Here is a 13,375-nt window from a genome sequence, read left to right as displayed (position 1 = left end):
CTGCTGCTCCTCACTGGGAGTGGAGGGGCAGCGCTGAGCTCTGCTCTGTGTGACAGCCACAGGGCCGGAGGGAACGGCATGGAGGTGTGTCAGGGGAGGGGCAGGTTGGAACAGGCTCCTCAGGGCAGTGGTCATGGTACTGAGCTGAGGGAGTTCAAGAGAGCGTTAGGACAGTGCTCTCAGAAATATGGTTTGAATTTTTTGCCAGGAACTGAGTATGATGATCCTTGTGGGTCCCTTCCAACTCAAGATATCCTATCATTCACTGATTCAATTATTCTAATTCTTGAAGGTATTCAAGTGAAAACTGAAGATTTCAATCCATTAGCATTTACTTCTATCCTTAACTGAGAAAAGTTTTAACATGGCATTTACATTCAAGGGGGCAACATATGTTTTCCATGCAAGAGATAACATCAATGTCATTGATCAAAGTTAAATATCATAAACATCAAAAACAAACTGGAAAGAGCAGTATTGGCACCAGTTCATTGTACAAAGAACAGTTTTACCACTATATATTTTTAAATTTAATTTTAATCTTTGTTTGGTCTATGCCTCAAAATAGATTATTTATGAATATTACATATATTCAAATATGCAAATATTACAATGGGCTAGAATCTAAACAGAATCTAAATATAGCTGAATCAACATTTCCATATCAAGAAAATTACTGATAACATTACTTGAAAATAAATATTGCAGTTATTAGAAATCTGAAAATAAATGTCATTTGTTTTCATAGGAGTTATGTTTTGTATTCAGCAGTTCAATTAAGAAATGGTACACCTTCGTTTCCTACTAGCTTGCTGTGCTTGTTTATAAAAAGCACGTAGATAGCATGCAAAGGATGTTAATCAATTGTCTCTAATTTAAAACACCCAATCAAATTACATAAATAAAAAAGAATTTAACTGAGGCTAGCGACTGTTGCCCTAAGCTAAGGGACAAATAAGTTGGATCCGGAAACACTTAGAAAGAAGTGAATGAATAGAGTTATCTATAACCACTATTTCAATTTATATGGACATATTCCTCTCCTATACAAAAATGAGTATTAGTAATAAATGAATGATTGTGCATGTACATGGAATACAGAAAAATTTCCCAATCAGAATAATTGACAAAAGTTCTGGGTGTCCAGATTTTTTTTTTTTTTTAGTAATTTATGAAAATTAGTTATAATTATGTTGTGGTTAGGGATAACAAAGGGCTGGTAGTACATTTACTGCTAGTACTATTTTTTCTGCACTGGAAACCTTTCAGTTCTGTATCTATACACAGGTATACAAGATTTTGAGGTCTTAGCTAAATCTGAATAGTTAATCTACGCATGTATCTATGAATATCTGTGCACTTTAAAATTAAAAATAATTTTCAACTAAATAATGAAAATTTTAAAAAGTATTTACAAACTTCCAGAAACTTTACATGGAAATTTTATTTCTTTCTTTTTTTTTCTTTTCTTTTTTTTTTTTTTTTTTTGATTGTTAATCATACATATTTTTCTTTGTAATTTTCCATAAATGTGTATGGACAAACTGGACATATTAGACACTAGTACAGTCCTGGAATAGAAGTTAATGAGCAGAAATGCATTTAAAGACAGTGTAATGCAGTGCATAAGCATTTTTACAGGATTAATATACACTATGAACAATGATTTTTGTCAGGTCAAAAAAGCATTTGGCATCTAGAAAGAAAATGTTATCATCCACCCAAATCTCTTTGGAACATAAATAGCACCACTAGCTAATAATTGATTGTCAAAACAAAACAAAAGTTTAGCCAATATATTCAAGTAAAAACCATACAGTATTGCATAATACAAAAATGATGAAAAAAAATATTAGCCAGCAACAGTGGCAACTACATGTTGAATTATTGCATAGGAATACCAAGTTCTATTGGTAGACTGCAGACATGGTCAACTTTCCAAGTAAGCCAGAATTGGAAAATACATCTGTGTCACAGATCAGGAAGGGTATTTACGTAAGTGCTTTATGTACCACTCTGAAAAAATTCTTAAAAAATAAAATAAGGTAATACTTCTTAAGAGTCAGAGACAAATGTAGGCATTTCACAGACTTGCCTACCTGCAGACAGAATAAAAACAGTATGTGGAAAATGTATTAAAAATTGCCACCATTATTATAATTTAATGTTCTGGAGAGTTCCCCACAATAATTTAATTGGAATAGTTTGCAGAGCCTTCAGTTTCCTCATTTTCCATAGTTTTTACAAGAATATCTTGTCTATAAATATCTCATATGATTTTGACATACATACTACAGTGTTCAAAAATCAGCCTACATTTCACAGTCTGTTCAGAGATCACACAGATAATGTTTTCAGAACAAAAACAACCAACCACTCCACCCTCAGTGGAGGAGTTCCAGCCTAACAATGAAAATTCTCAGTGAAATTAGGTCAACTTTTAGTTGAGTCATGCTTGAAATATCAGTGTTGTGAAATAATGAAGTTTTCTGAATGAATTTCTGATGTAAATAAAACCATCATAAACTGAAAAATAATACTTTACCATTGTAAAAAATCTTTACATTGTTCTATCATTTGCTGAAATCTTTTATCTGCTTACAAGTGTGTGTCACTTATTAGGCACAATATGCAACATACTCTAAAACATTATATATATTTTATATATACATAAATATATATAATATATATAAATTAGAGTTTTATATATAGGGGAATACATATATACACACATACACACATACAGATATATATTCCCTTATATATTTATTCATATATACACTTCCAAAAGACACAGATCACTTTCTAAGAAAATAATAAAAATGAAGATTATAAACTGCTAGAAGGCTTGAAAGGATAGAGATATTTTCTTTCAGAGTTAAACAGATTTGTTTGGATATTTTTTTAAATATATCCTCACTATTTATAATTTACATTCAGAAGGTTTTTTGTTTGTTTGTTTTTGCTTTTTGTTTTTCCTTATTTACATAGACTAAAATAATACATATTGTGCGTTAATTTAGGGACTGATTCATTATGCATATTATGTAGGCATAACTAACTTTGCCAGTTGCAATAAATTCTGCATTTGTTGCGTTATATCTGACATTCCTGAGATTTGATATGGAGAAAGTAAGGCTGAAGCCTCCACTGAAGCCACAACACTTTCAAAGTCTGATAAAGCTTGTCTGACTGTTTGTTTATGTTGACTTCAGTGGACTTTGTGGGCTGTTCTAGAAGGCAAGAATGGTTTGTAGACTAAACTGAAGAGTATATTTGATGAAACAATTCTTTTTTTTTTTTTTCAAGACCAGCAATCACTATTTCTTGTTCCCAATGGAGTATTTTGTGACCAGCTTCCCCAGCTGTCCACACAAAAGAGAAAGAAAGCTAAAATTTTGTATTTAATTCTGTATTTCCTTCCTTCCTTCCTTCCTTCCTTCCTTGCTTTCTCTCCCTCTCTCTCGGGATGAAGAATGTAAAATATTCTGCAACACTTTTTTGTAACACCTTGTATGTACTACTGTCCTACTGTTTCCATTTAGTTTCTTCCTTTAATTCAGAAATAGAAGGAAATACAAAAAGGCAGCATCTCACAGAAAGGGCAGTAGACTTTGGATACTTAAATGACACATCGATTTTTTTTTACACCAGTTCAGTGATGCAAAAAAATATACCAGTATGGCTTAACTCTTCAGATTTACTAATATTGATAAAAAGAATACAGTCATCAGTATGCAGTGCTTTAAAATATTACTTTGAACTATTTCAAATATTTTGGAGACTGTCTAATAATCTGTGCAAGTTTAAACACTATGCTTTTTGTTAGCTGTATTCTTTCAGGGTCATGCAAGTCTCCAAACTGTAATTGAGAGGTAGATGACAGAGAAAAAAAATGAATTGTAAAATAATAACATGCAAATGATGTTGAAATTATATAGCAATACTTATGCAAATTGTGATTTAAAAGATGCCTATACATGCAAATGCTTTAAATATGTATGCACAAACATCAGAAAAGTGCCTACCCCTCTCCCCCCCCCCCCCCCCCCCCCCCAAATAAACAAGAGAGCCTTGTTAAAATTGATGTCTTTTCTGATAATAAGTATTTTCTCAAAATCCCTTTATATTCCTCAGTAGGAGTAAAAAAATAGTCATCTATAGAGAAACTAACAAAAATTGCCTTGATTGAATTTTGTTAAAGACAAAATTGTCAGTATACATTGCAGCAAGTTAATCTAGTCAACTGTATCTTGGGTTGCATCAAGAGAAGTGTGACCAGCAGATAGAGTAAGGTGATTCTACCTCTCTACTCTGCTTTCGTGAGAACCCATCTGGAGTACTGTGTCTGTTTCTGGGGCCCTCAACACAAGAAGGACATGGAGCTGTTGGAACAGGTCCAGAGGAGGGCCACAAAAATGATCAGAGGGCTGGAGCAGCTCCCATATGAAGACAGACTGAGAGCTGGGGCTCTTCAGCCTGGAGAAGAGAAGGTTCTGGGGAGACATTATAGTGGCCTTCCAGTACTTGAAGGAAGCCTACAGGAAAGCTGGGAAGGGACTTCTTTATTCGGTCATGTAGCAACACGATAAGGGGAAATGGTTTTAAACTGGAAGAGGGTAGATTTAGACTAGATATTATCAGGAAGAAATTCTTTACTGTGAGGATGGTGAGACACTGGAACAGGTTGCCCAGAGAGGTTGTGGATGCCCCCTTCCTGGAGGTGTTCAGGGCTGGGCTGGATGAGGTTTTGAGCAACCTGGTTGAGTGGGAGGTGTCCCTGCCTATAGCAGGGGGGTTGAAACTAGATGATCTTAAATGGTCCCTCCAACCCAAACCATTCCATGATTCTATGATTCCAAAAAAGTGTTCACTGTTTTTGTTAAGTGAAATCCTGATGGCTACATCCAATCTGGCTGTGTGTTACATCTGTAGTTTATTACATAAGTGAATAATACCTTACCTCCCCACAGCCACCTAAAGTAGCAACTTAGGCATTTGAGGGAGGACAATGACAGCAAGTATTTAACAAAAGACATTCCATGCCATATCTAAGTTCTTTGTGCAACATCAGGATAAAAAACTGGGAGTCAGGAGAATCTTCAAGTTGAAGAAGAGAGGAAATGAAGTTACAAAAATAGTAAATAGGGATACATTTCTAATGGGAAATAAAATCAATATGATTTCTGTATGGATAAAACTAAGCAAGATTAATCCTACTCTTTGAGGGAGTATATGATGCATTGCTACTTCATAGAATCTTTATGGACAGTTGCACCCTCCTCCCCCCCCAAAAATAATAATTTAAAAAAAAAAAAAACAAACAAACTTGAAACTCATCATTTACCAGCACAGCTTGTGACTCTTCACAGACTTCTCTGGGTTAAGTTTTGAACAGTTATGCAGTTATGTACACGCTGTCAACCTTCTTTTTTTTTTTTTTTTTTTTTTTAAGTACATTGGATGTTGCTATTGAAAAATGCCATAAAAATTAATGTGAATGTTGAGTCACAAAGTCAGTGAAATTGTTGCCATTAACTTCAACAGCAAGGAAAGCTGAACTTACTCTCATAAGGAAAGTATCATTAGAAAACTGAAGAAAATATTAAAAACTATTTGAAGACAGCTTTTTCCAACCCAGTCAAAACAGTTCACAAATCACCCTCCTGAAACATAAGAACTACAGTTTGACTACAGCATTTCATATGTGAACCTGAAGGAGATACAAAACTGGCAACAGCTGCAAGCACAGTTCAGTGGTGAGAAGTGGCAAGGGTGAACATTTGTTCTTGAACAAGTACTGAGAATTATTAGAGAGAAGGCTTTCTCTGGAGTTGAAAAGGGCAGAACAGAAAAACCATCCTGCTACTAGAGAATTATAATGTTAAAAAACACTAAAGAGATAAAAGTATCTGGATAAGTACTCTGAATCTATTTGAAATTTAACCTTGATGTTAAATAGGAAAAATATGATCAGAGGAGGCTGATTATTCTCTTTCCCACTAATTTTAAGATTTTGGCATTATTTGATTGATCGAATATAAACAATATGATAATCTGGCCCAGAAATATTACAGCAGAGATATAAAGATGATGAAGTATATATGAGACTAAGGCTAACTCAGGATTTGCTTGCACTGACTGAGACTACAGACTTCACAGTATGTAACAGATGTATGTGGTATATCTTAAAATTTGAGAGTATATTTCATGACTGTATAGCAAAGATATCTCTTAATCTTGATCCTGTGTCCATAGTGAGGGCTGTCCAAGGTAACTAAAATAAAGCAGGGGGATTTAAAAAAAAAAAATAATATACACATGGGTCTCATTCTGAAAACAGAATGGTAAGAAAATTATTTGCAATAGTGATTTCAGCTCAGTGCAAGTAAGAATGATATTCTGGGTTTTATAGGCAAGTTATATTCATTGCACTACTTTAATGCTTATAGAATTACTGAAGGCAGTTTATTATTAATATTAAAATAAGAACTACATATTAAAATACCACTTTAGGACTCTTATTTGGAAGACTTTTTCATTTCTGGCATTTTTTGCATAGATATGGCTCCAATCTTCTTCATTATGCTCTGCATTCAAAATTCCACAACACTCAGTAATATCAACTGCATTCTGATTTGTTGTTGTAGTAGTAGTTGTTGCCAGTTTTAAGAAGAAAAAAATGAGACAGATGTAAAGAAATGTTTCACTTGATTCCATTCACATCTTACTTTGTTTCAGTTGCCTGATACATCATTTTACCTTATAAAAAGTTGTACATTGGTGAATGGTGGTAAAGCAGCTCTTTCATTCCCACTACTCCCATAATTTACTGGAGATGAAAGATCAGGAGTCCTCTAGAGAATATATATAAATGTTGATTTCCTCTGAGATAGTAACATCATTGTTGCTATTGCGGGTGTGTCTATGGCTCGGAGAATCTTGTTTTTCCCTTATTTTCCATGCCATGTTTAACTGTACTCTGCAGTCCACAGAAGAGGTGAGCTGCCTGCATGATTCCCAAGAGCCTCTTTCTTGAGTCCCTAAAGTCTGTTACCCTGTATTTTTAATCATGCTATTTTGTGAGGTTTTTATTATTATTATTATTATTTTATTTTGGTTTATCAGGGTTTTGTTTGTTTGCTTGTTTTGCAGAGATAATAAGAACAAAGATTTTTGCCTCAGTCATTTTTGTACTACCTCTATACTGAACTCTTTTCAAATTATCTCTGCTTTTGACACTTGCTGTTGAGAGCAAAGTGATTTTCCTGATGACTACTCTATAGCTGATGTTTCAGTTCATCCTTTGCAATCCAGCATTATTACTGATATTCCTAACTGTATGACAGCTTGCCATTTATGAAACTCCACAACTCTGGACATGTGAGGCATTTTCAGCCTGGATCATGGAACTCCTCCTGTATGTCCATGCATCCATAACCAGAGCAACGCTTTTATCTTATAGGGTGGGTGTTGCCTGGATTACATTTTGAAAGAATGTATAATATATTTATTTCTCTGAACTGCAACTTTACTGGGATTATATCACTCTCCTTTAAACAGTTTACTGCTCAAATCTGAGCATATAACCCTTATTTTCTTCTAAAACTCTAAAATACACTTTTTTATATATATATATATATATATATATATATATATATATATAGCTGAAGCACCTATAGGACTTGTAGAAGCTGTCTGGATTTCCTGTGCATAATTAGGTAAAAAGAAGATGCAAATTTCTGTACCATCTTGCTAGTGGATTCATGATGTTTCTTCTCCAAAACAGTGCTGAGATAAAGAAAAGTTCAGCACTACTGTAAAAGTTTGTAGCAAATAAGATGATAATTCTGCAAGACAGAAGCAAACAATATCTTTTTTTTTTTTTTTTGAATAAAGAATGAAAATAATCAAATTGAATTCTGCTCTTAAGAAACTGGCATTTGTACTTGCTAGTTTTTGTAATTGTATTTGTTCTGTTATTGGCACTTCAAATTGTGTTTAACATATCTGTCTGTCCAGTGTATTTACAGCTGTACCAGATGTATTTGAGGGCTAAAAAAAAAAAAAACAAAACAAAACAAAACAAAACAAAAACATACTTTTTCCTGAATTGAATGTACATGTATCCTGCATAAACAGTGAATAAATGTTCTATGAATCAGACCCTTAATTTTCACAACTTCTGTGGTATATATATGCAAGTCTGCAAAATGAAGAGCACCCTTCCTCAACTATGAATAGAACAGGAATATTTTCATTTAAAACCTTCAAGCTTGCACTTTTCAATTTCAAGTGCAATGCTAAATCATTTTTTTATTAATAATTTTTTTTTTTTTTTTTTTGCTTTTTTACCTGAAGGAAGAGAAACAATTATGTATATCTCAATTGATGTGTCTGTGTGAAACAAGACCAAATATCCTGAACAAAAAATGATACGCTAATACAAAGCTCCCAGACTTGTACTGACAAGGTACTTTGCAGCATTTTTGATTAAACCAGTAGCATGAAATAGAAGTAGCTTTTCACTAAATACATGGGAAGGGGAGATGAGGACTGGTATGAAGTTACCTGCCCTCAAGGACCTGAAGTTAGACCTTACATCTTCTCATCAAGCAGTTAATGACTTGCCAGTTAACTCAAGCATCCATACTGATGTCACTGCCATGAAGCAACTGAACTCTTATTAGCAGTGTAAATCCTAGTTTAAAATAGTTTCATTTAGTTCATTTTGAATTAGCGAGGTCTGAATGTACTTGTGTTCAAATGTATCTGTTGAAATACAACATAGTCACCTATTACAGGAGGAAACAACCTCTGCTGTTTATTGCATTTGATAAATTGTGCCCACCAATTGTTTGTCTTCCAATCTTAACTTTTACATTCCTATTGTAATTGTTTATGTAAATATAATGAATATTTTGATCAAGTGGGCATGCAAATGAGAAAACAAAAGTTTTCATTGTGCTTCATTCAGGTAATTTTGAAACAAACATTTGAGCTCATATTGTTTTTTGATATTAGTAGTAAATACAGTTTGGGTACATTAATTCAACAGACATTAACAGTACTCTATTAATGAACATAAAATATCTTCCCATATAACAGTAAGAGATGCTTTTGCATTAGATGTATTTTTGAAACAAAACTTTGTCATGTGAAGGCTTTACACCTAGTTTTCTTGACTCTTCACTGTCCAGAGTCATAGTTTGAATGGGCTTAATGTATGGAGCCACTATCTCTGTAACCACAATTTTGTATCACTGAAATAAATAAACTCTAGATAGTAATTTAACTCATAGTCTTGACATGGGGCAAAAATCTGTTCCCATCCAATATTGTAGCTGATCATTATTAACACAAAACCTGGCTTGTGTCTTGAAGGCATATTTCTAATGGAAGTCATAAATGTTGTCTTCTGGGCTACACTGTAGATTAAATATTGGTTTCTCTTTCTGAAGGATCTTCAAGAGTTTTGTCAGCTCTGCTGGCAGCATCTTCGTTCTCGTTGTTTGTTAGTGGTTCTGCCTCCTTCAAGTCAGTGTTCTTCTGTGCTTTCTGTTTCTCATCTTCTAACTTCTTTTCTTTTGCCAAAAGCCTGTAGTTAATGGCATTGCCAATGAACAACCAGATGCTGGCCACAATCACAATCACTCCACAAACAAAATACATGTATTGATATTCACCAGTAACATCCACTAACCAACCTGAAATAGAAAAACAAAAGGAGAGAAAAACATTTTTAGAATACAACACCTAATACACTCTAAATATTTCTCTAGGAGAAATATCTATACATGACCTTGTTTTAAAGCTGGAGCAAAAAAGCATTTCCGACACATTCAAATTGTCTAAAATATATACTGGACCTCTAACAAAACCTGTGTTGGTTAAACTAGCAATTGTCACTGGAATCACTGACAATGATAAAATATTGAAGAACAAAGTAAGTAAAGCTTAATGAATAATGACAGACAGTTTTCAGTTCTTTCATTTTCTTTCATCGTCTTATTATTTTATTCAGCTCCTGATTTTGTTTCCTATTGTTTTCGAATGACTGTCTGACACTCATGGAGGCTGTACATAGACAATACAATGAGAAGGAATGTGCCTTCTTAGACTGCTGTCACTGTGCATCAACTACTTGTTTTTCATTTTTATTTTCCTATGACTGGTGAAAGAAATAGAAAGGCTTCTCTCTTCAGCCATCATCTTCAACTGCTCATTTTTGAACTCTGAAGCCTGTATCTAAAAATTATATTCACAATTCTAAGATTAGTTTGGACATGACAAGGAAAATACAATATTCTTTCATTTTATGAGCCATTCTTTTTGATTTTTTCAACTCCCTAATCAACATTTGTACATATCCAAGCATTCAGCTTTGAACACAGCTACACTATCATTGAAATGCAAAAGATAGCCTGCACACTTCAATTTAGTACTTACTTAGATGCTTCTATTGGGTTGTAGCCATAATGCCCTAATTCACCTGAGACACATTTACAAGCCATCAGACTATTTTAGTCTTTTCCTTATTTCACAAGCCTAGCATTAGGAAAAACTCAAGTAGTGCTGCAAGTGTATTAACTTTATTATAATTAACTTATTATTGTAAATAGTACAATTTAACATTTTTTATTCACAAGCAGTCTCATAAAGTTGATTAAAAATGAGATTCTGCATTAACATTACTTCAGCATAATATTTTAAAGAACATAAACTAGTCAAAACTGGAATTTAGATTTTTCATGTGTTCATCCCCTCTGTTGTCTCCATTTAACAAGAACAATCAATTACTTATCATTATAGCACAAATACTTGTAGTTACAGTACAATACATAGCCTTTCAAAACTTGTGCAAGCCTGACACATTAAAAATTAAATGCTCATATATGCCATTTCACCACTGATAGTAAATTTAAAATTTTTAGATATTGATATCGATTTCAGACCTGGCTGAAAAAGCTAGACTCTATCAGTCACAGATGGCTCCCCCCACTAGATGGCACAGAAAGAATCTGTGTGAGTTGTACATGTTTTGTTCTGCCATTACTAAAATGAAATATGTTAAAAGATGAGGCAAATATGGAAGATATTGAGGTCTGTTAAAAATATACTTGTACAACTATTATTGTATTGAAATGAGTCGAATAGTTCTGGCTTAATTAAAATTTCATCAAGGACTGCTTTTTCATACAAATATTGATGGTAATCCTAAAAATACTTGGACATGTGCTTTTAGGCACATATAGTCTAGCTGACTTTTGTGGCACTGCTAATTCGGGTACAGTGCATGTTCACAGAGCTGGGAATCTTTGCATTTCTATATTGTTGGGCTTACAGTGCAACACATATACACACACAATTAACGTATACTTTTCAACAAGATTTGGCTATCTATTTTTTTAGAGAAATTTCTATAAGACTCTTTTCATCATTTTTAGTACCTGATTCCCAAAAGTTACAAATATAGCCCAAGCTATAAAATTAGTCTGCTTTTTATCTCCGCTTACTTACACTGGAAAGAGAAGTTAGTAACATTAACAACTTTCAGTCCAGGCAGGATGATTCATACACTGAAATATCTCAAACCTATCTACTGGCTACAGAAACAGGCTGAACAATTGGCTGAGGGTGGAGGTGTGGTGTGATATTCACACCAGGGCACAATGCTATGCAACACCATGCTGGTGTCCTGCCTGAGCTGCTAAGCTGGGCAGTTCCAGCTGTCTGTTCCAGCACCTCTCTGCTGGTTTATTTTGTCTAGATATGCAAATTCTCTCCATTTAGACAAATTAAGGTTGTCATTTTAAATGCAAGAATGTGTTCCTTCAGCTGTGATGAAGTTGAAGGAGAAACTATAAGTCACCCTGTAACATCTTCAAAAATTGACCAGTGGATCTGATGAAATTCAAGAGAGTAAGAATTGTTCTGGTGAAAGGCAAAGTGGAACTGAATATACATAAATTAAGGCAGCAAATTTAGCTCTAAGTACTATCAGAGAATCATGCATTTATCACCTGAATTTAAGGGCTAGCTAGTCAAGATACACTCATAATCTGTCTACTGCAAATGCACTCCATGTACACCTTTACATTTTCATGTGAATATGAAACTGTAAAGTGCAAAGATAATAGACACAATGCCATGCTTCTACAGTACATTCCTAGTCACAGAGAAAACATGACATAACATAAAGTAAAATTATTGTATTAATTCATTAGCAAGCTGCAAGGTCACGTCTAGAAAAAAAAATGGAATAAAAGAGATTCTTACCTCCTAGAGGAGGGCCTATGAGCACAGGGCAGCATTCCACAATGGTGACCAGTCCAACTGCACTGGAAAATCTGGCAGCACCAACGAGGTCCATCAGAGTCTCAAAAAGTACACTGCTAACCATTCCAAATGCAAACCCAAAAAATACAGCATATATCACCAAGCCAGTGTAATTTGTTGCCAGCGGGCACAAGATATGACAGATGCCATTGTAGAAGACAGCAAAACTAAAAAAGTACTGGATCTTTGGCCGGATAAATTTAGAGTTTGCTACAAGTCCCATTGAAGGCCTAGCAAACATATCTACAAAGGCTAAAATTGATAGCAAAAAAGCAGCAGAATATTCATCAATTCCTTTGTGTTTGGCATAAGGAGCCAAGAATACTATTGGAGCAAAGAAACCAACAAACATAATAACATTTCCTGACAAATAGATCAGAAACCCTCTGTGTTTGAAGAGGGATAGGTCTAGGTATTTATTGATAGTTTGCCAAAGAGATTTCTTGTTGTTTTTGTGCAGAGTAGAATCTCCTGTGCCTTTTTCAACATCTTTTTTCACAGGAGGGACTGGTTTTGGTCCAACAGGCCTCATAAGTGACCCAGCCACACAGCAGTTCAAAAGTAGTCCTCCCAGAATGAGAAAGCTTCCTTTCCAACCAAATGCATTAAAGAGGAATTGATTGAGAGGTGCCAATGTGCTCAGAAACACTGGACTTCCAGCCATGGCCAATCCATTAGCAATGGGACGCTTCTTATAGAAATACTTGCCAATCATGGTCAAGGCAGGCTGTAAGTTGAATGCCAAACCCAGACCTAAAATACAAATACAAATAGTACAAAGTATTATTGCATAGCATGAACTACAGAACTATACTGAACATACACTATACTGTTGCCAAGTTATTTTTTAAAATACCAATATCTAATCTAGTGATTTTGAATGAAAATGAAAACCAGCTAGCATGAGAGAGTGAAATACAGCTTCATGCCTTTCTGTCTGTCTTAATGTCAGGACTAAGTCATGGTGGTGTTCTGTCGTTTCTGTCTGTAGCATTTTAATTTAAGCCCACATTCCTTGATGTGTTTCAGCAACGAT

The 13,375-nt window shown here is 34.4% G+C and overlaps 1 protein-coding gene across 7 annotated transcripts in view; it reads right to left on the bottom strand.

The window, feature by feature from the left end:
- Nucleotides 1–314: 314 nt before the first annotated feature.
- The window catches only part of SLC16A7 (solute carrier family 16 member 7), an 87,514-nt gene continuing 74,453 nt past the window's right edge, over nt 315–13,375 (bottom strand). For all 7 annotated transcript variants that reach the window (XM_040695556.2, NM_001199604.3, XM_046937997.1 and 4 more), the window contains 2 exons: nt 12,280–13,092; nt 315–9,707 (listed from right to left, as the gene is read on the bottom strand). In XM_040695556.2, coding sequence (XP_040551490.1) covers nt 9,436–9,707; nt 12,280–13,092 — 1,085 coding nt within the window. In that variant the 3' untranslated portion in view covers nt 315–9,435. The remainder of the gene's footprint in view (nt 9,708–12,279; nt 13,093–13,375) is intronic.

The sequence above is a fragment of the Gallus gallus genome, chromosome 1, assembly GCF_016699485.2.
Source record: "Gallus gallus isolate bGalGal1 chromosome 1, bGalGal1.mat.broiler.GRCg7b, whole genome shotgun sequence".
Taxonomy (NCBI): Eukaryota; Metazoa; Chordata; class Aves; order Galliformes; family Phasianidae; genus Gallus; species Gallus gallus.
Note: the sequence above shows the minus strand (reverse complement) of the source record. Positions and strands in the feature narration are given on the sequence as shown.